Below are 25,978 nucleotides of genomic sequence, written 5' to 3'. Positions count from 1 at the left end.
CTCTCTCTCTCTCTCTCTCTCTCTCTCTCTCTCTCTCTCTCTCTCTCTCTCTTTCAGCAACGAGTTACCACAGTTTACTGTAACATGTACATTTACGTTTAGGCGTTTAGCAAACAACAGAGTTGCACAAAAGTAACACCGTAAATAAAACCCAGGAAATACTCGCGAGAACTGTCACGACGAAATTACACGACGCCGTTCAATAAAGCTTTAATCCCATTGGTTCGATTCAATGCACCTGTTCACCTCAGCCAATCACAGCGCGACCTCAAGCGCCACAAAGATGGCGGCGTCCATCCAGAACAGCCGAATGCTTATTCTATGTTGACAAAATACGAGCATTAACTAATCGAAACAAAGTTACACATTCGTTGACAAAACAAATAGCGCCGTTTTCACTGTTGTACATTCGCAACCAATCGTTGTACATTGTGGGCGATCGGCGTGTTGTCGGGTTTTATGGCGGTTTGAGAGAGACGGGAATCGGGCGTCTAACTGCCATGGCCACCGACAACAGAGTTCATTTCTGGAGAAGAAACGCAAAGGTTCCCGGAAGGTGAATTGAATTACCCTTTCCCTCTCTACAGTCACGTAACTGCATACTCTAATGTTTATATTTGACTACATATTGAGTTTTAGCTCTGACCACATTGCTTTTGTTTACTGAACCCTGTGGCTGTGTTTCAAAATCTAGTGAGCTGACTAACTAGACTGCATTTCTGAGCCTGTTCGCCTTTAATGCGCAAAAGTCACATTATTTGGGGCATAAGAGAAATATGGTATTATGACATAAACTTGTTGCCATGTGATGGCTTCCAAGACGTCGTGTTTATGTTTACTCTTCTTAAATGTACCATGGTAAACAGCACCATCAAAACTAACAATAATAATTGTCACTGAAGTAAAACTGTGGCATGAATCGTGGTTATGAATTGATGTTTGCAACGTTATTGTCAAAACACACAGTTCATAGGCTTTTAGCTTTTGCTTTATCTGCAAGTTTAAATTATTATGTGTGCTGAAGGACCTTTGTTTTGATTGGACAGACTTCAGACTGTTGACTTTGCAGGTTGTTTGGATTTTTATGAGAATCTGTTCAACCGTTTCTATGTATGAGTGAGAGATAATGATTTCTATCTAAGCGCTTGTGATGACTTGTCAGTTTGGATATTACATTGGCGGTTACATAATCGTCATTAAGAGGAACTTGCACACTATCAGTTTTTTGCTATCATCTCTTAAACCAAATGTTTACAGCAAGTTTTGGAAATTAACTTTTAAAAAACAGTAGTTTTTATTTTAAGTGTATTTTCTTTCATGGTGGCACTTTATATATATATATATATATATATATATATATATATATATATATATATATATGTGTGTATATATATATATGTATATATGTATATGTATTTCAGCACCGAGACTGGGTTCAGTCTGACTCGATGTTCATACATGAAGATTTTGGTTCCAAAATGAAATCATGTTTATCATAAGGTTATAATGTTTTCCTTGTGTTTTATTGTGTTAGTTAGTTAGTTAAATTAAACATTAAACATTTATTAAACACACTAAATGCAGTTTGATTGATATTACTTGGAATGCACAATAACAAAACATGATTTTTGAACAGTTATCTCATTTTTGAACCAAACTCTCTATCTAAATGATAACAATTGTACGGTGTTTGGTATTTAAGTTCAGTACAGAAACTTCCTGATCATATGATATCTCGATAGCTTCTGAGTATCTTATTCAGTTGACCTTGACATTAGTCATTCACAATCAAGGTCTTGTTTTGAGTTCTAGAGACAGTTTAGGGTTCAATGATAGAAGGATTTACTTACATATGCTAGTAAGTCTCTTGTCGACTGTATCCACGTGTCTCAAGATATTGATTCAATAAAGTAGTTTGTTTTTGGATGTGCTTTATCATACTAATCTTATCCTGGAGCACATATGGTTCTCAGATTATTCGACATATGCTTAAATACGCCTCCAGATAGTGTCACCAATATTTTAATGTTTTTTATTTGTTGTTGAAAGGAGAGATTAAGTCCCACACACTGCAGTGGCGTACAAAATATATTAACCAAAACAGTAAATATTTGTTCTCAAAAGTGTACTTTTAAACGAATGATTTGGTTTCACGATCACGACATCACAATCCATTTCACAGTACTCCCCACGATGTCTGGACAGCTATTATGAATGGAGCACAACGAGAGTGGTTATGTTGGAAAACGGATGGCATTTCCCTTTAAGATGAAGGAAGATAAGCAGGCCGGGCAGAAGCAGCCTTGTTAGGGCGTGGTTGTGAATTGAGCATTTGAATTGTTGTTCGGCTGGATCAGTTGCACTTGGATGACTTAGTGAGCGTAGCATGAGTGCATATGGGGTGTGGCCACTTCCCCCCTATTATCTCAGTCAACAGAAAGGACAGAGCATGCAAAATTGATACTAGATGCCTCTCAGCAACTTTAGCTTGTGCTTTGGCAAACAGTATGAGCCACAATAGAGCGTGTCTGTACTATAATGTTTTGAAGAGAAGTCTTTTTTGTATTCTGCCTGTGTTTTGTTTTTTACCGTTTTAGCATTTACATGGGTAGTGTGATAAAGCCCTGTGTGTGTCGACTAGAGGAAGGAACACTACATAAGATAACAGTGCCCTCTGGGAAACTCCTCACTTACTCAAATATGCTCCTCCTCGCTCAACCCAATATTTAATGCAAATGCATTCTGCTTGCTCACAAATCTTGAAGTAATTTACCTTTTATTCAAACTAGCTGCATGAAAATTGATGAGGCGTGTTTTAAATGCATTGTGCATTCTTTTGCCAATTATCTCGCGGCTCCATTTGCACATAATACATTTACTATTGTGATGGTTTCAGTGGTTATGTACAGTAAAATGGCCTTGTAAAAACCAAACTGTTAATTTTCCTTTCAACAACGTGGCAGTACCGACTAAGTACGTACTGCTTAGCACGGCAATGTTTGGACTTATTCCATGATTATACGATAACTTAAATCTGCCTCTTTTATTTTATATTTGTATTATTGTGTTTGTCTTGTAGTAATGTAGCTCTTTAATAGGAGATGTATTTTCTGCTGTTACTGTTCAAGAATTGCCTTAAAGCGGCACTACGTAGGATTGGCCCTTTGTCGCCATCTCAGTTTGTAATTGCTACTGCAGGTGATGTGCGGAGGTTTTTTCTTAACGCTAGTTGGGATTTGGCCCTGCTCAACTGCGCGGATGAGTCTGATGTTTTGAGTCGTGGCCTGTGACAGTGCACCAGTGAGAATCTTCACTGAACATCAGTAGCGCATAATAAACATGGCAGATGATATAACACGAAACAAATAAGAACATTAACAGAACCAAATAGCGCAAATGGAGGCTGTGTAGGAGTACTTTGATTTCGGATGCTGGGTCATTTCCATACCTGCCGTTTTGGCCCGGAGTCTCCAGTTTTGTTATCTCTCATGGAAACTCCCGTAATGCGAACTGGAAAGAAGATCCCCGAACGTGGGTCTTAAATGCTGACAAGTACGGTCATAAATCATTGTACATATCATACAACTACATATACTATATGCAAAGCCTTGCCATCATATCCGGGATATAAGTCCCTAAATTTGAGTAAAATCACAGGCTTTACTAATCCGTGCTAATTCACGCCACATAAAATACAGATCCTGTGGGAATAGGGCTTAAATTACATTTATCATAATGAACAACAAAGAGAGACATTACAACAGATGAAACTGTCCCTGTCTGTATTAACACAACAAGGGAGCTACAGTTTTTGTGTTATCTATTGAAATATTGAAATGTCTTACCTCTTCAGAAGAAATAAAGTCAAGTCTGCATCCGTTTTAAATCTGTCACTTTCTAAAGAAAGAAAGAAAAATCTGTCACTCATAGCATCCACGTGCTGGCTAGCAGTGGATCCTCTTCGTTCTGTGTTGGAATGTGACGAAATGAGGCATAAACGAAAGACACCAAATAAGAATCTCCGGGAAAGACGACCCGACAAGTCAAATTAAATACCGCTATTACAAGCTTTCTGTGGTGAATCCCGCAAGGGTAGTGACACAGTTTTAAACACCGTTATTTCATGTACTTGCGCAATAATTGGTTTTAGCACATTTTTACTCAAAATAACTTACGTACTGCCACTTTAAACTCTGTGTGTGTCTTCGACCTCTTGGCTTTCCCTGTTTCTGATTGGAGCTGAGTGACGCATTAGACAATCACAATGTACTTTGTTCCTAATAATTTTGACATTTTAAAATTAAGCCGCATTGTTCGTGTCGCACTGAGTTTGATATGCTTTTGTCATTGGACCAATTTCACATCCTTTTCCTGTTTTTTGATTTGCTCTTTTAATTAATTTTTTTTGATTAGCTGTTATGAGACTTCAAGCGCCGTTTTAAACTCATTGTTGTGCTTTGAATGTCCCCAGATTGCTTTATCAAAAAATATTTATGCTTTTCATTTTAAATAACTTTACGGATTTGCATTAATTATTTATTGATTTGTTGGCCCAAGTCCAAAATAGAATCAAACCAATAGAAAATCAGACAACAAGTGACCGGGAAACATGGGAATTTGGGTTTGTTGATTTAGAAGAGTATTGCAGAACTTTAAATCTAGATTAGTTAAAAGAAGCTAAAATGTATAAAATAAATGCTTTGTTGATATTTGTAGGTATTGCAATTGTGCTACGTATTAATTTTGATGACGCTAGTCATAATACACTCATAATAAAAGCTACAGGGGTCAAGTCAAGTCAATTTTATTCATATAGTGCTTTTCACAATTTCATTGTTGTAAAGCAGCGTCAGATACATTTTAATTAAAAAAAGAACAATAGTAATAGATAAATAATTAGAATAAAATCCAATTAAATACACCGTGTCTGTCACCCAGCTCTGTTTTATTCACTCTGTTTATAGTCCATGAAAGATTTTATTTCTCTTAGCCTACAGCCAGTATATGGAGCACAGCACCCCCCTTTGGATCCACGGAGACACCGTCAGTAAGTCCTGCTAACCGTAACGTCAAGCATCCCCCCTTTAGTTTTTCATCCGGTTATTTTCTTCATTTTTCCTTTCACGGATCTATAAACAAACATGTTTGTGTGCAAGATGTGCATCATCTTTTTATCATATATTTTATCAAATATATTTGTGTTCTCTTTGTTATTTTCATGAACTGTATAGCTGCGTCTCAATTTTAAGGCTTTCGGAGGTCGTATTTGTTGACCCCAGACGTCATCATGGTTGTCTCATTTCCACTGAAAAATATGATACTTTTTTTTCTCTTATGATGTAATATACTAATAAACAAATCATTGTAGTTTCATTCTTTTCTTTAATTGTAGCTGTTGCTTTTCTGAAATAAAACCAGAAATAATACGCCTCCGGAGGATGCACCCTTCAAATCGAGACACAGCTTGTGTCTTTCTGTGCAGTACATCTGTTTTCAAATTATTTGTCTTGCAAAATTGTTTTTTCAGATTAAAAGACACTCCAAAAGTCAGCACCGTCAACACCAAATCCAAAAAGGCCTCATCGTTCCATGAATTTGCACGCAGTACCAATGACGCGTGGGACATTGATGATGAAGAGGATGATGGTATATTTGACCTCAAACAGACCTCATCCTCCCCTGTCCAATCACGATCCACGCCTCAAACTCCCAGCCTCAAACTCTCCAAAGCCCTGGAGGACACAGATACACAGCCCCGCCCACTGGACAGGCAGGAGCCAATCAGTACAAAACCTGACGAAGATCAGCTGGATGTTGAGAGCGGTACGGTCAATGGCAGGGTGGTGAAGTCCTGTAGTGATGCTCAGCTGAATGTTAATGCAGGTAGCTGCTTTTTCTAAAACAATCATTCTATCATGCATGCATAATCATAAGGACAAATGTGTTCAGAGGGGAATCAATAAAAATATATAACGCTCAGTATTTGTGTCTTTTTGTTTTGTTCTTCATCCCACACAGCACGTTGTACCCTTCAGAAACAGCAGTCACTTCCCCTACGGCCCATTATACCGCTGGTTGCCCGCATTTCAGACCAAAATGCCTCTGGAGCTCCGCCCATGACAGTGAGGGAGAAAACTCGATTGGATAAATTTAGACAGCTGCTTGGCAGCCCCAACACAGACCTGGGTAGGTTCATAAAATCTATAACCTCTGCTGAATTTGTTTAAGCATTAAAAATAAAATGCAATGGTGTGTCTTTTAAACTAGACACTTGGAAATTTCTCGTTTTTAGATTGGCCATCGTGACTCCTTTTTGGACACCGAAATGTAGAAATAGAAATTGTTAAACTGATTAGACTTTCTCTTTCCCCACTTTTCAGGGCGTTTCTAATCCCCTGGTTGTTCGTAAAATATAAAAGTCCTTCATTTGTCGTACCATCGCTTTCCCGCCTGTTTCCCCGCCTCCAGCCGAAACTCTTTGCCAGGTAGAATTGTGTCGGATGGTAGGATAGATGAGTCTCGTCCGTGGTGTTATCCCAGTCTTCCTGAATTCACGCTGAGAGGCCCTTCTGTTCGCTTCACGCTCTCCAACCGATCGTATCTTCAAGCGCACCTGCAAGCCGACGGAGCGAAAAAACAAGTGCCTTTGCTCATTTGTGCCGCAGATACCATAATGATGGCATAAAAGAAACTCAGTCTTCCGTGCTTTTTAACAAAGTTTCAGCCTCCGTACGCCCCGAGCATCCTGATTGACAGGCCCAAATCACAGGGGAATGAAGATCATCAGTCATTGGAGAAAAATCATGCTTATGCACTTCTTTCTCAGCGCCTTATGAAAAATGTTCTCGTTATATAGTTGGAGGGGGTTGCTCACGCAGAATCCAGGGTTCATAATGGCTTCTCAGATCTTTCATCATTTCGCTATCGTATTACGCTTGGCAGGTGTCCAAAACCATTAGTATTTCAGGAGCGTTTTCATATCGCATTCGTGTTTGCTGTAACTCAAAATGACCCAGGAGCAATCTCGCCAGATGTTTATTAGCGAGCCTTTGAGTTTTCGTAGATCTGGATTTAACGCTCAATAATCGCGATGACCCCAATGGGACTGTAAATTTCAGCACAACAACAACAAGGTAAAAACAACCAGTTATAGGGATAGTTCACCCAAAAATGAAAATGTTTGTTCCAAATCTGTGTACATTTTGTACATTTCTTTGTTTGGTTGAACACAGAGAAAGATATTTGGAAGAATGCTAGCAACTGAGATTTCTGGGGCACCATTGACTTCCACGGTCGAAAACTTTTTGTATATTTTTACTGAACACATAAGAAGATATTTTGATGAATTTAGAAAAACAGTTCTATGGCACCTTTGACAACCATGTACATTTTTCCTACTAGGGTAGTCAATCGTGCCTCAGATATCTCAGTTGCTAACATTTTTCTCAAATCTATCTTCGTGTTGAACAGAACAAAGAAATATATATAGGTTTGAGGTTGAGACAGAATTTTCAGTTTTGGTTGAACTATCCCTTAATAAAATCTATAAAAGTAAGCCAGAGAATTTGTCGTAAATTCAGTAGTTATTCAACATATTGTAAAACTTTTTCTTACATATTTTTTCTGACGTCCCATTGCATTGTTCGATCACTTGTCTTGTTTAGCAATACTTTTTTTAATCGATGCCCGGGTCATGTACCAGACCGTCGTACTGGAGTTACTGGAGATCACGGTGGCATAGCTGTGAACGTGTGTGATTGCGTTGTTGTTAATTAAAAATAATTGTTTATTGACTATATGGGTGGAGCTGTAAATTAGAGTGTTGCCTGTCCTGCGTTGAAAGATTGACTGTTTATTCGATGTGCATCTCACATGATGATCTATCACGGCATACAGATTAATTGTTAATGCTCTTAAGTGTTAATGTAATTTTAACCAAATGTAAATTAAATGTGTGCGTTATGTGTATTGTTAATGCTTTAGTAATGTGTATGTCTGTTCTTTTTATTTATTTGTACAGAAGAGTTACGAAAGCATAGTTGGTCAGGTATCCCACGTGAAGTTCGGCCGGTCACCTGGAGACTGTTATCAGTGAGTAGATACCTGTACTTTTCGTTTTTCAATTGCCACTTTGAACCAAAGACAGAAATGAAAATACAGAAAAGGAAAGTGAGATGAATGGAGAATTAAAAGAATAGTTCACCCAAAAATGATAACGTATTCATTATTTACCAGCTCAATTCTTAACCAACATTTGTCCCCGTTGATGTACATCGTATTGACACAAAACCACTGTGACAATTCTTAAAATATCTTATTCTGTGCTCTAGAGAAGAAAGATTCATAGACAGGTTTTGAACGACATGGGTGAATAAATGATGACATCATTTTTATTATGGGGTGAAGTTTCTCATTAACGTATGAGCTAAATGCTAGCACCTTTTGTGTTGGTGTTCTCAAATGCTCAAAATAATTATTTAGATATTCAACAAACTAAATGTCTGTTCATAGTAGTGATTTACAGTAGCTGTTATTATTTGATAACCAACTATTCTATTTACAAAAACACATTTTTATTGCACATTTACTGTTTACATGGAGCACAAGACGTCTGCTATAACCGTTCGTTTTCATTCTGCATAGACTATCAGAGAGTATAAAACTTCTTTGGCATTCTCAGTTTAATGTGCGGTATTGATTTGTATCGCATTATTTCCCTTGGCAAGCAATATATGTCAGCGGAATTGCCAACACCATCATAGAAGGGCTCGAGTGGGTCGCTGCCTTATGACTGCTTGCACGAGGATGCTCGGAGAGCGCTTTAGAAGACTCATTTGACTTTCTGGCACATGCTTACACAGTCAATAACACACACCTCCAGCCTAAGCTGTACAAGCAGATCCCCACCTCAACCCGACTCCTTCAAGCATTTCCTGCTTCATGCGATGTTTGCGTAGGTTTATACAGAATCATTGTTTTATTTATAAGGTTACCGAGTTAGATGCACGCTGAAAGAATCCTAATGTGAAGCGTTTCTGAGCGTGCATGTGTTTTATTTTGTAGTTTTGGGGGGGCGTAGAGTTCTGGAAGGCTTGTGTTTTTTTATTGTCACGTGTGTGGAACCGCACATTTGTGTTTGCATATGACGCATTGTTGCATACAGGAACCTAATATGAGCTGGCCGTAGATGCAAATGCAATGCAAAAATATATTGTGGTAATGAATGCGAACTCTTGAAACTCATATGAAGATCATTTAAATTCCAGTGTTACATTTAATTGCGTTATAATAGTTAGGAGGGCTGCTGATGCGACAGATCCGGAAGAGCGGATGGACTGAGCGCATACGCATTTATTTCTCCCCTGAAGCAACAGACGTGCTTGAGAGTCGGATTCTGAATATACGTATTATTTATGTATTTCCAGCAGTTGGCGACTCTGTGTGTGTGTGCTCGTTAAAACCAGTTGAAAGACAACAGGGGGCAGACGCTTTAAAAACACTTTATTTGGAAACATGATGGAGAGGCCTGACAAGTGTCTAACGGACAGCTTCCCCCACGTCTGCTCGACAAAAACGCTTGATGCCTTCTCTTAAGAGACTATTCTGTAGATATTAACTATGCATTTAGACAATGTCATCTGTGTTAGTTTACTAGCCACATGATTAGAGGTTTAATATTTCTGTCGTGGATTTATGAAGTTTAGCTTATTGTGCGTTTACTAGTGAATCAGTCCTGAGGAAATCATCATTAATAATGTTGAGTTTGGGATTTGAACAAACCCCAAAACAAAAGTATCGAACTGTGTTTGCGCTTCACAAATCTCTAGATACGTAAAAATCGAGTTGCCGGTAATGTAGTTTGCAATTCATCATGCGAGAGCATCTTCTAACAAAATTGCAGATATGTAATTGTATTTTTAACATCTCTTGTTAGAGGCTTTTTACATTTTTCATTGTATAAGCATCACAACAAAGCAATATCCTCACGTGAGGTCATGTTCTGATAAATGCACTTTCAAAATGTAGGTAAGTACGCCATCCAGATGGTCATTGTATTGAAATTAGCCAACCTATTGCTTTTCATGTATCCAAGGGTGAATATTTCACGATTGGACAGAATTTACATAATGCTTTAATATCTTTCGGTTTGCATTATTTATAAGCAATGTTTTGGTTACAGGGCAAGAATGGAAAACATGGTGAAAGTGGGCATAAAAAAATCTCCCATCTTATTTCCTCCCTCTCTGTTCTTTTTCTCAGGGATACCTTCCGGCCAACAAGGAACGCAGGGATCTGGTTCTCCAGAGGAAGAGGGAGGAGTATTTTGGCTTTATCGAGCAGTATTACAACTCTAGAACAGACGAGAACCACAAAGACACGTATCGACAGGTAAAGGCTGAACCAAGGCTGTCTGATGCATGTTGTTTAACAAAACTATAGCTAGTCGGATGACCTTGTTCTGTATTAATTGGTGGTTCTTAGACCAGAATAAGCAGCAAAGCGGACCAGATTTAATGGCAATAGCTAAGCCATCTATTTAAGACTTGTTCCTGAGTAACCGCAGTAAGACACGGCCCCAGGCAACCCTGAGTTACCACATTAATAAATACTGGGCAGACTATAGATTTGTGTTGGTTGAATCTTACTTTGTTACATTTAAAAGTCATATTTATCACCCGCTTTTAATTAAATTAGTCTAATTCATGAAGGATAAAGCAAACACTGGATATCCTGCTGTCTTGTAGATAGATAGCTAGATACGCACTATTGATCCTAGATGGGAAATTTAGTGGACAAACAAGCTGCTAATACACCGCTATACCTAAACTCTGTGCATTTAAACTGGTTACCTTAATGCATTATTGATAATGATCGCTTTGACTGGTAATGCAGCTTTGTACTTGAGTCTGAATTAAATAAATATTTATTGTAAACAATACAGGTTTGGTATGATGAATATTAACTTGTGCCATTGCTTTGGTGTTGCGTTTATTATGTAAGGGTGTGTTTACATTTGTAGTTCGGTTCTCTTGGTTGTTTTGGTCCGGACCAAAATGAAAAAAAAATTTTAGCCCTGGTTTGCACCAACAGAAACACTGTCTCAATGTCTCAACCAAATACACACAACGTTTTACTCAACTGAGAGTTTCGGGAGCTTTAGTATATCCCTGCTATCATTTTGCAGACTGTTTTCTTCATTACTGGAATATTCTCTCTGGATCAAACTGAGGTAATGTGTCTTACTCAAAGACACAATGATGGTCACTCATGAGTAAACACTTGCGGGGGTTAACGGGACTAGACACTTAAAAAATTGTAAATGTCACCTGTGCCTGTAAGATCATAAAAGTCCTGTTTTGAATCTGTGCATTTGCTTTAGCAGTAACAATGAACCATGCAAGGAATATAAATGCATATCCATCTGCATGGTGCGATGCAGTACTTAATCATCTGACCTATTCTGACAGCTGACAGGATATTTCTACCACCCAGTGGCCCACTTTACAACAGAACATGTCCGTCAGGGCCTGTCATTTATCCTACCCGGCCATCATATATTTGTCAGAATGAAGTGCATTTAGTGATCTTTATTTTGACTAAGAGTGTGTTTATATTTTCTCAGAATGATTCCTGCATTTCTAATAGTTTTACAAACCGATGGCCTCAGGGAGCTGAAATGATCATGAGTAGAGAAAACCTCGCTGTGATTAAAAACACACTTCCCCGTCTAACGCGATGAGATGAGTCTTCCAAAAGCGCAGCATCCATTACCAATCTTTCTTTTTCTAGCTTCTGTTTTAATGCCTTATAATAAAATGAGTATTTTGATAAGTTATTGAGCCTTGATGACAGTTATGCAAGTGCCTGCTTCCATACATGGCAATGGCTCTTTATTATTCTCAAGGTTATCAGTTTAATCGGAAAGCTTTTCATTTGAAGGGTTTTCAAATCCAGTATTTGATTCTTCACTTTTAGATTTGCATTCCTATTTTAATCTTGCTTCCTGCACAGGAGGAATTGTCATGTTGGAATAGGAAAGGGCTCTTCCAAAACTGTAGCTATTCAATTAAAAAGCACACGATTCTCTAGAATATCATTATGTGCTGTAGCTTTAAAGGGATGGTTCGGCCAAAAAATGAAAATTCTGTCATCATTTACAAAAGAAGATATTTTAAGAAAGTTGGTAACTGAATCTTCTATTGTATGGACACAAAACCAATGCAAGTGAATGGGTGCCACTTAACAATATTCTTCAAAATATCTTCTTTGAAGTTCTGCAGAAGAAAGACACTCAAGCAGGTTTGAAATGACAAGAGGATGAGTAAATGGTGACAGAATTTGATTTTTTTGGGTGAACTATCCCTTTATAATTTGTACTGAAGTAGTCAAATCCGTTCATTCGAAGGGGTGGTTCCAACACTTTTGTCCATCAATCCCAAAGGCCGGATGTTCTCAAACTTTTTCGTTGCAAGGCCCCTTTGTGTAGAGTGCATCGCTTTGCGGCCCCCCTAAATAAAGACTTATAATCTTAAACTTTGAATTTTATTTCAATTATTATTCAGATATACATTGCTGAAGCATCAGTTCTTTTGGTTGGTGCTCTTATTTCTCTGATGTTTGACTGCATAAAATTATCAATTTCTAAAAATCCGTGGCCTCCTATATCCACCTTGGGGCTGGCTGTTTGAGAACCACAGGACTAGGAAACACCCCACTCCATTCCACAATCCACCATCTTTGAGTTACACCTGCCAGAAAGCTACAGACAGCTGTGGAAACGCATCCAGATGTTGTGAGTTGAGATCAATATGCTTATAGGCTGTAAAACTCAGCTTAATGGTGCAGGACTGGTAGTCGATTGCTATTCCCAGATTCCTCTCATCTCAGGGCCCGCTGGCTCCAAGACTCTGGTTTCATCTACTGCGGTACCAAATCGGACACAGACCTTTAAAAGGATTTATATGGTCGTACGGAGCTGTTAGACTGGCCCCTGGCTGTCTGGAGAGAAACATTAAATGACCTTTTAGTGCGTCACAGTCAGGAGAGGCCAGAGAACAGCAGTGAATACAAGTGAAGTACACTCGGGTGGCCGTCCGGTGACCTGCATTACTGCCGAGCCATTTTAAACGGATATGCTGCGAGTAGCCGGAGAGGAAATGCGAAGAGCCAGATGGTCGCCAGCCGAACGTGGCATTTTGCATTTTCATAAAGAGTTCAATCAGGTTTCACGTGCAGCTCGTTACGAAGCAGATCGATGCCGTGTGCTGTTTCTACCCTGATGGTTTTCTTCCATTTACTTGTAGGAAAATGGCATGTGTAATTCATTTTAGTGCTTTTGGGGATATTGATTTTACTTTCTTATTTTCAGCCGGGTCACTTGTGTTTCTGACACACTGACTCGGTAACTGGTTTGTTTTGGTGTGTGTTGGAGTTTACCTGTGTGTGTTTTTTGCAGATTCACATCGATATCCCGAGGACTAACCCTTTGGTTCCTTTGTTCCAGCAGCCTCTGGTGCAGGAGGTGGGTGATAATCTTTTCCTGCATCAACACCCGAGTCTGTATCAGACGCCTACAAAAAGCGGCACACAAAAGGGCTGATCTCAGGCAACAAGCAACGCACGCCTCATGCGCTCACAAAGCTGACTTTGCTATTGTTGATAGATTTTTCATTTGTGTCGGTGGTATTGAGCTTTGTGTCGCGGCAGGCAAACCAGCAGGGGGTGCTGTGGTGTTTTTAAGAAGCAGATGCTTGTAACCAGGGTAGAAAGCAAAGAACCAGACTTTGTTTAAACATTGAGCTAGAGTTGTTTGTCTTAATGGATTTGAATCTGAATGACAGAAAGAGGAATTTATTTAATTTAGAAGAAAACCCAGTCACGCAATAGAGAAATTAAATTAGTTTGGTGACAAAACGTAAAATATACATTACATCAGTTTGACTAATGCCTTTTTGTTTTTGAAATGAAGAATCTTTTTTCTGAACTGATTTCACAACTAACTTTTCTCTTAAGCTGGGTACGCATGACCGTCAGACTGGTTATGAATGGGGATTCACGATAAATGATTGTCCATATCGATATCGGCCGATAAATGGTCATTTTTAATGTTTACGGTATAGGCCGTTAATACAATTTAGGCCGATATATAATCATTCATCATTTCCTCCGGTTAAACTTGTTCAGCTGTACATTGCTCACAGTTCAAATACAGAACAGTCTTTCTGCCGTGATCATTCACTGAATGCTGTTAGCCAAATGCTGTTGATGTAGGTACAGTATGTAGATACATTATTTATGAATGTGTAAATTATAGAAACAAAGCATATTGTTTCTATAATCTATCATTTGTTTATTAAATAAAAAATATAACAGAAAAGTTTGAAGGTTAGAGAATCGTTAACTAGTGTAAAGTAGGCTTGGTATGTGATTTTCAGGGGGAAACTTTGTTTTTTGCAGTGAATGTTTTTCAATAAAAGCAGTTGTCCACTTTTTGCATATGGTTCAGTCTTACTGATACTGTATATCGGCCAATATATCGATTTTCGGCTTTCAATGTAAAAATAATTATCGGTTATATGCAAAATTGACATATCGGTGCATCCCTAGTTATGAATGGTTATTACTTGCATCAGCTTTGCCTCGTTTTTTTTGTAAGGAAATTTATTGACCTACAGGCTATCCTGTGGCTCAGTGGTTAGAGCATGGCGCTATCAACGCCAAGGTAATGGGTTCGATCCCATGGATCGCACATACTTCGAAACAAATGTATAGTATAATGCAATGTAAGTCGCTTTGGATAAGCGCATCTGCCAAATGTATAAATGCAAATGAAATGTAAATGTAATTTTAGTTCTAATTCCTTAAATTCAAATTTGCATTATGATCTTCAATTCAAATTCAACTAAAATTCAGGAATTGAACTGGGAATTTACGAGTCATTCTCTATTCAGTTGAGAATGACGCACGACCCTGGGAAGAGCGGAGCACTTGAGATGCAGCTGGGTTTGAAGATGCAGATATCTGATTGAGTGGACCTGTTGCTTTGTCAAGAGTGTAAATTATGCAACAATGAACTTCTACAAGTCTTGACAGTAATTACCGTTCTTACCACGGATTAATCATTTCGTGTTGTTAAGTAGGATTGTTCTTTGTTTTTCAGGTGTTTGAAAGGATTCTGTTCATCTGGGCCATCCGTCACCCGGCTAGCGGATACGTGCAGGGCATTAATGACCTGGTTACACCCTTTTTCGTGGTTTTCCTTTCTGAATTTGTCGGTAAGTAAGTGTCCCGGCTGCCGTCTGTGCCGCAGACGTGACTCTGTCTGCCCACTTGATGCTGAACGTTTGCTCTGTTAATATTGCTTTGATGCCTGTGATTTGTCAAAGTCTGAGATGTGTAGACAGACAGGCGTTTGACTGACAGACGGGAGTGAAAATGGTTGGATGAATGTAAACAAACTTGACAATATTCTGTCAGGTGAAATGAACCTTTAGACAAAAATGCCAGATGCACACATGTGAGAATATTAATTATGTTTAACATGAAACTGCGAAGACCAGATGGACAAAGAGAGACTGGCGTGATGAAAGCGATCTAAAAAAAGAAAATGTTATGGCAAATGGAAGGTAAGGTGGAACGCTGACAGGGAGAGTGACAGATAAAATGAAAAAGAGACCAGCCAGAGAGAGACAATAGGCAGAAAAACAGCAAGTGAGATGGACAGACATATAGATAGGCCGGAGAGAAAGACAGTTGGGGAAGAGAAAGACAGAGAGGCATGACAGTCAGATAGAAGGATTATATAGATAAGAGAGGAAGACAATTGGGCAGTCAGAGAGGAAGGACAGATCTACAGAGACAGACAAGAGGAAAGATATACAGAGAGAGAAAGACAGTTGTGGAATGGGAGAGACCGACAGATGTACGTAGAAGAAAAGAAAAACAGGGAGAGAAAGACAGAAAAAAAGCAAGAGAAAGCAAACGTAATATAGGAGAAGAAAGAGACAGAATTGGAGGGATGGCAGACAGATGGAAAAGTAGTCAATGAAAGAAAAAGTTGGCAAAAGACAGGGAGGAGGAAAGATAGACAGGGAGAGAAAAACAGTTGGTGAGAGAGACAGACAGAAGGGGAGACAGGTAGAGCAATATAGAAAGAGAGACAGATACATACAGATAAAAAGATGGACATGAATTGAAAGACAGTTAGGGAAAGGCAGACAGGAGGGAAGAAAGCAATATACATGTAGAAGAGAGTCAGTATGAGAGGTAGGCATGGAGAGAAAGACCGAAGAGCAGACAGGTAGAGCAATATAAAAAGACAGAGAGAGTGAATCAGAGGGATGACAGGCATAGACAGACAAAATAAAAGATAATCAGGGGAGGGACAGACAGACAGACAGAAAGAGATGGCAGACAAAAGATGGCCATAAAGAGAAAGACTGTTAGGGAAAGACAGACAGTAGGAATGCTTATACCATGGTCTGTTTGAATACTGGATTCTGATTGGCTGGAGGGTGTGCATTAAGACCCTCAGATGCAGACAGAAAGAGATGATAGACATGAAGAGAAAGAGTGACGGGGAGAGAAAGACAGAAGGGCAGGGAGACAGACAGATTCATGCAGAAAGAGACAGTTGGGGAAATATAGACAGATGTAGACAGGGAAGGGACGAGTTGGGTGAGAAACAGAGAGAGAGGTATGGCAGATAGACAGACAGACAGACAGAGGGAGGGGGAAAGATAGAAGAAAATATAGAGGGAAAGATTATCGGGGAGAGAGACAGACAGATGAGTGACAGGTACAGGAGAGCAATATAGATAGAGAGAGAGAGAGAATAAGAGGGATGGGGGGCAGAGACAGACAGAGGGAGATGACCGACAGACAGATGCTTACAAAAGAAAAAATGGACATGAAAAAGACTTTGGGCAAAGACAGACAGAGGCTTAGACAGGAAGAGAAAGACAGTTGTAGAGAGACAACTCTCTTTAGACAACATCAGAATAGAAATGTTGAAGCACAGTCTTACAGCAATGCAGGGGGCCACTGTACAAAAGTGGAGATAAATTGGACCGCAATAACTACAAGAATGCAACTTGAGTCTAAACCTGTTTACTTATATATTAATGAGTTAGAAATCTGCAACAGCCAGTCTCGAATCAAACAACCCCGAGGTGAAATGTCTTCTGTATGCTGATGATCTGGTGCTGCTGTCTAATACCGCAGTAGGTCTACAATAACACCTACACCTGCTACAGGAAGACTGTCAAAATTGGGCACTATATTGGGCAAATTTACCCAAACAGATATTACCCAAATTTACCCAAATATTTTACTGTCTGTGTTAAATCTTTGATAGTGTTATGATGCCCATAGCTCTATATGGCTGTGAGGTCTGGGGTCCACAGTGTCTGTCAGATTACTCCAAATGGGAAAAACACCCCATAGAATCCCTCAATGGTGAACATCTTCCTGAATTAGATTAGATTAGATTCAACTTTATTGTCATTACACATATACAAGTACAGTGTAACGAAATGTAGTCTAGGTCTAACCAGAAGTGCAATTAGCAAGTGCAGGATATACAGTTAGAATAACTACAGAATACAATATTGATCAAATATTATATAGTTATGAAAATATTTTACAGTAGGTATGTTAGTAATTAGGTCGATACCCCCTGATAATACACATCCAAAAGAAATTTCCCAAATTCTCGACACACCTTAATTCAAGTCCTCCTAACACACTTCAATATGAAGCACTTAAAACCCAAGAGCTGAGACCCAAAGCCGGTCCCATCTGCCAGCTGGCGCTAAAACTTCAGACCAGCACTACTGCACAAACCCAAATCAGAATAAACCAAATTACCAAAGAAAGTAAAGTAAAGCAGTATCCCACTGCTTGCGGGGCTTATTGCTTTCCATATGCGTAGCAAGGTTTCATAAAATAAAGTAAATCATATGATATTTATAACGGCTGACCGCATTACATAGCCTTAATATCACTCTATTTACTTTATTTAATGAAACCTTGCTGTGCATATCGAATACCCATTTGAAAAATACAATGAGCCCTGCGAAGCAGTGGGTTACAGTGCATTTTATAACAGCTCGGGGGGTTTTAGGCAATAGGTTAGGTTATAAAATGCACTGTAACCCATTGCTTCGCAGGGGCTTAGTTAAATTTATTGCTTTGGTGAACTAGAATGTTATCGGACCCTAAACAGAAAATACAATGTGGCAGATTATCTCTATGCTGTTCGAGATGTAAAACAGAGACGGTTCCTGACCAAATACAGACTCTGTGATCAAAGTCTGGCAAACACAGACAAACATGGCTTCCAAAGGAAGAACGAGTCTGTGCCCAATGTGACACTTTCTCCTTCATTGTGATCAATTTAAAGAGGCGAGAGAGAAACACTTTTACAAAATGTTTTCAGAAACTGAGCAAATGCAGATATATGAACCAATTATGTATATATTTTTATACTTTACTCTATATTTTATCCTCAACTTAGCACCTTTTTTTGAGAGGGATGGCGGGCAGAGACGGACAGAATAATAGATAATTGGGGGAGTGAGAGAGACAGAAAGAGATGATGGACTTGAAGAGAAAGACGGTTAGGGAAGGCAGACGGAGAGAAAGACAGATGAGGAGGGAAAGAGACAGACAGACATATGCATCCAGAAAGAAAGATGGACAGAAAAAGAGAGACCGGAGGAAAGGGCGGGGTGAGAAAGGGACAGAGAGGGATGGCAGACAGACTGACGGAGGGAGAAAGAAGGAAAGATAGACAGGAAGAGAGACCATTGTGGATTACTCTTGTTTTTTCTGTAATTTAATCAGTTACTTCTGAAGTAATTCAACTTAATGCTGTGTGTAATATATCTGTGTGGAAAAGTGGAATTGACATCAAAATTCATCATATTAATGTATAATTCTCACATTTTTTAATACTTTGGTCAGTTCATAATACTACTTCATGTAGTTTTATATTATTTATTTGGTTAAATTAAAAGAGCCATTTCATGTCTATCCTTGGAATCCCTTAACTAATAAAGGTTCATATACAGTAGGATTTACAAAGTAATAAGTAATTAATGGAGTAATTTGTACAGTAATCCAATTACACTATTGAATATGTAATTAGTAACTAGTAAATAATTACCGTTTCAGAGTAACTTACCCAACACTGGATGAGACGGGCAACTGTGGGAGAGACAGACAGAAGGAGATGACAGACAGACAGATGCATACAGAAGAAAAGATGGACATGAAAAAGACAGTTGGAGAAAGACAAACAGAGGCGTACACAGGAAGAGAAAGAGAGTTATAGAGAGACCGAGAGTGATGACAGACAAATGCGTAGAAGGAGAGAGAGACAGAACGAGAGGGATGACCACGAAGAGTAAGACAGTTAGGGAAAGAAAGATAGACAGGGAGAGAGATGGACAGAAAGGGAGAGCAATATAGAGGGAGAGAAAGAGAGGCAGACAAGTAGACAGACAGATAGTCAGGGAGAAAATAGACTGTGTGCTTCTCATTGTTATTCTCTCTCCAGCAGCACTCTGCCCCTCCCTTCCGTATTTATTTCCTGTCGTCTCATCTGAAGGTTAATTACTTATGGATAGTTAAGGATTACAGAAGAACAACAGCAGGCTCATTGATCTCGCCGCTGTGCTGCTACCGCAATGACACCAGGACATACCCACAGATTACCTGGATCACCAATCGATTTCTCTTTTGCCGCCGCTCGCTCGCCCACAGTTCTCTCTCTCCCCTCATCCCTCTTTTCTTCACAAAGCTCATTTACCGAAAAGCTGATTTTTCATACCCGAGCTCTCGGCTCGTTCGGTCGGCCCTTTCTGTTTCTAATTTATTTGTGAATGAGCGCCCGTTCGGGATTCGGCGTGCGTTTGCTTATCAATGCCGCAGGTTGAATGAGCCGCATTGATCTTCTGGATTTGAGTGTTTACCGAAGCCAGCGAGGGTGCTGAGCTCACGGTGGGGGGCTCGACCCGCCAATCGATGCGTCTGAACGAACCCCATGATCCCAACATGCTGTCAACAGGAGATAAAAGAGGGAGGTCGACACCCGCGTGGCACCCTCCCAGCCGCGCATTTCACGCCCGCCGTCGGAAACGTCAGGCGTCAGCTGCCTCGGTTGATCTTAAAAGTCGCCAACGTCCACTCCGCCCTTCGCTTTTTTTCGTGGACGGCACGCCTCAGTGGTTTTCTAGGGCTCCTCTGAGCATTTTTTAGCTTTCTGCAGAGACGTCCTCAGATAGATCGAGAGAGAGGGAGAGGGAGCGTGGACAAGAGTATTGGCGCTTCACACTTAGCTCAATATCAGCGAGTAGTGTTTTAAAGAGTAGCCAGCAGGTAGGAGAGTCACAGCGCCCTTCGGTTTAAAGTGTTGGTATTGATGCACCGAAGGATTTGAAGTGGAGAGAGAGACTGGGCGAGAGAGAGAGGATATTCTCAAAGGGTAAATCATCACATTTACCCTGACAGCAAAGAGGACAGCGGGGAAATCTGCTCTGTAAAGCATCAATGCCCGCTCTCTCTCTCAGTCTTTCTCACTCTCTCTCTGTCACACACACATACATCCATTTTTATGGCTGTAGAGGATGTGCGATATTCTCACCTTTTTATGTATTGCCTCCCTCGGTTATGGGCCGTTATTTGCGCAGTTAGGTCTGGGTTTTAGTGTTAGATTGATTGTTTTTCTGGGACAAGTTTGTTGGTGGATAGTGTCGTTCAATTTGAGCAGTGGGCCACATATCAACCGTTGTTTTTTATAACCGTTAGGGGTAAAGTCAGTAATGCATGGTGGCTTGTTGTTTGATGCGTTTTATCATATTCCTGTAAAAAACAACAATGTTCAGTTGATGATCGAATTTATTAACAATAATCGTAATATATTTTCCACCAAGTAACTGTAGGCTGTTTACTGTTGCCAAGAAACTTGGCATATTGAAAGAATAGGTCACCCAAAAGTGATATTCCTTTGGTCAACGACCCACTGCGCTGGTCGTTTTTCCTTTGCAATAGTCAAGCGGAAAAAGCACCATAAAAGTTCAATCAAAGTGATCCATAGGACTTGTGTGCTTTAAGCGAAGACATTGCGACCAGATTGAGTTTTAAATTGGGTAACTGGATTAGATTGATACATTAGAAAATAATCCAGACTGGTTTTGTGAATAGAATAGAATATAATAGATAGCTGCCTGAGTTGCTCTAGCGCCAACGCTTCTCATTGACTTGACGTTGCCGAACTGAATTGTGGGTCCGTCAGCGTCGCTTCACTTGTGTTGCTTGCGGCAAGAAGTTAAACATTTCTCAACTTTTCAAGCGCCAAGTAGGTGTCAGCCAATCAGATCACTTTTCTGCAAATAACCTAGTGCAGGCACTAGCCAATTGCGTTCATGCCAGACCGGAGAACAATTTAACTGGCTGTTGTCACTAGGAGGATCTTGTCAGCCACGCTTCAGACACGGCATCCGTCAAGCGTTAACACTGATGCCCTGTGTGATCGGAGCGTTTTTTGCCAATTTTTACTCTGCCGTTTTCTGTTTTTCATTGACTAGACTAGACTGTAAATACAGAATATTTAAATGATATATTTTTGAATATATACAGTGTTAAGCAAATTGATTAGGTAGTATTTAAAATCCAAAAATGTTTGTTATAGGAATGTTCTCTTTTACAAGGCAGAAATTTGCAGTTATTTACTTGCAGTTCTTAATAGAAAAATAAGTGTTAATGGTTGAAAGTCACGCTTGGTTAATTTCTGACTTCTGAGAGAATCTGAATGTGCTGCCTCAAATTCGGGTAGAAAAACGTCAATAGAATATTTAGTTACTATTCTGTTTGTTATTTTCCTAATAAATGACAAAACGTTTTTGACAGATTCCTAAATCATTTGTGTTTTCTCTTTATTATGACAAGTAGGCGCCGTAAAACATTTGTTAAGCACTGTACATATCATTATATCAGATTATATTAATCAGATTCATAAAAAAATCACACTTGAAAGGATTTTTTGACAGTTCAAGCCACATCGAAGGACTTTTATGTCAGGAAATATCAGCCAGTGCATCCTTCAGAGTTTCTAATTTTGTGTTTCACAAGGTTCGGATTTAAATGGCAAACTGTAAAATGTTCGGGTTCACAAGTGTCTGGTCCAGTCTGAATAGAAAGCTGTATAATACGGTTCATTAAATGCTCAATAGATGGTGACCGAGAAGTGACCTGAGAGACCATTCAGAAATCAAGTACAAGGCTCTCGTCGCCATGCCACAATAACACCTTTACCTAACGGGTGAGAAAACAGGGCACCAAAGCCTCTTTTGGTGGCACAAACAGGATTTTCCCTGCATACTCTAATGCAGCTTTACACAGCAGCCGTGTGTGTGTGTCTGTGTGTGTCTAAAGCTTTAGAGTGATGTGGAAATGTGGAGAGCTAAATGGATCAGGAAAGTCTCCAGCGCTGTGGCCAGTGACATATGGCCCGGCCCATGACCGGCAGGGCACCGCACGCTTCATTTGTGGTCAAAGAAGTCTATTTACTTCCCTTTTCCAGTTTTTCTTTCTGCCAGCCCTTTCCTGTCGTTCTCAATCCCTTTTTTTTCCATTGAATCCCACCCTGGCTCTCACCCGGCCCACTTCAGCTGTTCCTCCTGCTGCAATGCAGAGGTTTGCTGACAGTTTGCTCTCAGAGAATTTGAGCAGAAAGGTGCTCAGTCGTTCCTCTGCCCTCTGAGTCCGCTGGCCTCTGGTGAAATATCAAACTCTACCATATCTCAAAATTGACACAATAATCGTTTTTATATTTCCACATTGACGGGACAGTTCACCCAAAAAGGACATGAGGATGAATACATGATGAAAGAACTTAGATTTTTGGGGGAACTGTTTAGTTCACGAAATGATGCATATGCCATTATGTTTTTTTCTATGGTTAAAGTGACATTTTTAAGGTGAAAGGTTTATCTAAATTCTAACATCAAGATTTGCCAGTTAAACACAGGAGTGACTTTTATTTTGTTGTTAAAGTCTTACCTTCGTAATGCAGCGGGAATCTGATTTAAAATCAGATGACCTTTTTAAACATGGGGGATTGGCAGATTTCAGTTGAGCATCTACGGTTGATCTCGAGCATGTTTTCTTCATTGCATCTTCAACCTTGCACGTGACCTTCTTCTTATCTCCAGTTCAAGCTCTCGTGTTCTGCAATAACAGTTGCGTGATTGACTGAATTGCTTCGGCAGTGCGCAAGCTGAATGCAAACACGCCTCTCTCTCCCTTTCGTTTTCTTCAATGCTTCTTCAAAATTGCTCCTTGTCTCCCCTTCAAACCTCCCTCCCTCCTTATTATGAAAAGAGGTAGAGAGATTTAGAGAGTGAGCAGTGCATTAGTCATGTGATGAGTGGCACACGGAAGTCTTTTGCTGCCAGGTCCGGCTCTCTGGGGCATAATATGTGTATCAGCATCATTTAGCACATACTGCTTAAAGAGTGGCGAAAGGTCATAGCTGCGAGGGGAAAGCCTGCGGAGGAAGACAGAATCGGGGGACGGAGTTGATGAATGTGTTGAATAAAGAACGCAGTTTGCTGGCTAATGATCTAATGGCTTGGTGGCGTCCGCGCAAACGATGCAAGTCACAACAGCAGCGCCCTGAGTGCACAAGCGGCATGTGTGTAGAAGTGGGAACCGTAACATGACAAAACTAATAATTTGCGGTTCAGCGAGTCAGGTTTTGCTTCGTGTTGGTGTTAACATGAATTGACTAACCACGTAATGTTTTGTGTTTTTGTGTGTGTTCTTTTTCTTAGAGGAGGATGTTGAAAATTTTGAAATGGCGAGCTTACCCCTGGATACGCAACGAAACATCGAAGCAGACAGCTTTTGGTGCATGAGCAAATTGCTGGACGGGATTCAGGTGTGTGTTTGTCTTTCACCACGCTTTCATTAAACACTGTTCTGTCAGGTTCACTACCATCAAAAATGATCGACAATCAACACACATTTTAGATTGGCCGTATGGTTTGGTTCTGGGAAAAAACGTCCTGCCCATCCATGCAGAATAAGAGCAGGGAGCGCAGCGATAACCCCCCTTAGGCTAAACTGAACAGAACAAGCAGATGTCATTAGTTCTTAAAGTGTAACACATAATGTAAAGTAATTGAGACTGTCAAAGGGAATAACAGTCGAATCCCATCAAATAACAATATTTCTCCCAAATTTCATATGAAAATATTGTTTCTATTTGCCTTTATGTGCAGAAAATGAAAACTGCAGAAACAGGTCAAAATAACAGAAAAGATGCTCGTTATTTTTTCAGACCTCAAATACTACGAAGAAAACAAAGTCATATTCACTTTTAAGCAATACAGTAATATGTGTACGTGTAAAAGTTAAACAAATAATTATTTGATAACCTAGATATTTATCAGTTTTATGTGTCTTGTCATACTGTCAGTCTTTCAGTCTTTTGGATGCCTTTCTCACTCCCGAGGTTTGATTTTGTTGAAATGAAACTGACACTAGACACAATACATCTAGAAATGCTGTTTAAATGAACATTTGCAATGGTCTCTTCCTTTTTTGTATTTACCCCTTTATCCAAGGGGACTTAGCAGTAAATATACTACTGGTCACAAGCTTAGGATCGCTTGACAAAATCTTTTCATCTAAAGGTGTAAGTTTCGATGTTCGAAATTACCTTTGTAGAAAAAATACAGTTGTGCCAACACATTGTTATCTTTCATTAGAAAACTAGTTTTATTTAAAAGCAAAATATGTTTGAAATGCATTAACTGGACCAAACAATGAATAAAAAGCAGCCAGAAAGAGTCCAGCATAGATGTAAATTCCTTCAATACTGTTTGAAAAGCTCGTCTCATGCACGCCAAGATGCCTAAAACATTTTTTGCGTAAAATAAATGTATCATTTATCCAGCCTATAATTCTTGTGTGTTTGCTTGGTGGAAAGAATAAAATAAAAAATGCATCTAGTGGAGCGGTTGACAGAATGAAATTAATTCATTATTAATTGTGCCACCTAAGGTTTCATTTCCACCGTGAAATAAACGGTGCAGTTATTCAATATTCGCTTGGTCATCTCCAAAGCCATCATGAATTGGTCCTAAATCATTGGACATGACATTATAATCATTGTGGCCTTGATCTAAAACCAGTTATCTCGGAGGGAGGTACCCTCATGCAAAAATATGGTTACGACAAAAACAGAGTCAGTATCTCTCTTTGAGTCCATGTACAACACTCTAATGGTCATTATGTCCTTTTGTCCTTTGCACAGTTACAGAGTTAAGTACAATGCAAAAGAAATATCAACACAGGTTGGCTTTTATGCACCTAAACCCTTGAGAATACAATTGCCTGCTCCGACGAGAGAGATGGGACGTTTATGCTAGGGGATGCAGATCTTCAGCTGGCGTTCCCTCGAGGACGGCCCCCAGTTAGATTGAGACAAGCGTGTCGAGGCATTCATCTGCAGGCGGGAGCAAAGGTCAGATACAGGCCGGCATCAGGTTGTCCCATGGGCCGTGCTGTGTCGTTCCTATTGGCTGAGCGGAACCGGCTGAAGGGCAGAACGCACGTGCGGATCAGAACACAGAATGTGTCTTCGCTCGCGTTCGTCCCCCGGGGCAAAAACACAAATCGCAGCACAGCACACGGCCAGTGGCCCTTGATGCCGCACAGCGGAAGCGGGACAGAATTATATGTTATTATGAAATAGCCATAAATGCAGCGCCCCTGGTAATTCAGAGGGTATTAGCTTCCAAAAATAGGTTTTAAAAAATATCAATTAAAATGCAGTTGGGTTATAAAAGTAACCCAGAAAACTCTGCTAAAAACATGATAACATAATAAAAAGCATGTTTTCGTTTTATTTTGCAGATAAACTCTTCATATACTGTCTTTAAACTCAATTTCTAGATCTCCTTTTATG

General features: G+C 39.7%; 1 protein-coding gene across 1 annotated transcript in view; it reads left to right on the top strand.

The window, feature by feature from the left end:
- The first annotated feature begins 259 nt into the window (after positions 1 to 259).
- tbc1d22b (TBC1 domain family, member 22B) overlaps positions 260 to 25,978 on the top strand; it is a 40,176-nt gene continuing 14,457 nt past the window's right edge. Inside the window, exons 1-8 of the mRNA XM_079467656.1 lie at positions 260 to 556; positions 5,528 to 5,883; positions 6,019 to 6,186; positions 8,021 to 8,091; positions 10,261 to 10,389; positions 13,457 to 13,522; positions 15,161 to 15,275; positions 23,838 to 23,944. Coding sequence (XP_079323782.1) covers positions 501 to 556; positions 5,528 to 5,883; positions 6,019 to 6,186; positions 8,021 to 8,091; positions 10,261 to 10,389; positions 13,457 to 13,522; positions 15,161 to 15,275; positions 23,838 to 23,944 — 1,068 coding nt within the window. The 5' untranslated portion in view covers positions 260 to 500. The remainder of the gene's footprint in view (positions 557 to 5,527; positions 5,884 to 6,018; positions 6,187 to 8,020; positions 8,092 to 10,260; positions 10,390 to 13,456; positions 13,523 to 15,160; positions 15,276 to 23,837; positions 23,945 to 25,978) is intronic.

Source organism: Barbatula barbatula, assembly GCF_947034865.1.
Source record: "Barbatula barbatula genome assembly, chromosome: 11".
NCBI lineage: Eukaryota > Metazoa > Chordata > Actinopteri > Cypriniformes > Nemacheilidae > Barbatula > Barbatula barbatula.
The sequence above is the reverse complement of the archived record's forward strand: the minus strand, read 5'-3'. Positions and strand labels throughout refer to the sequence as shown.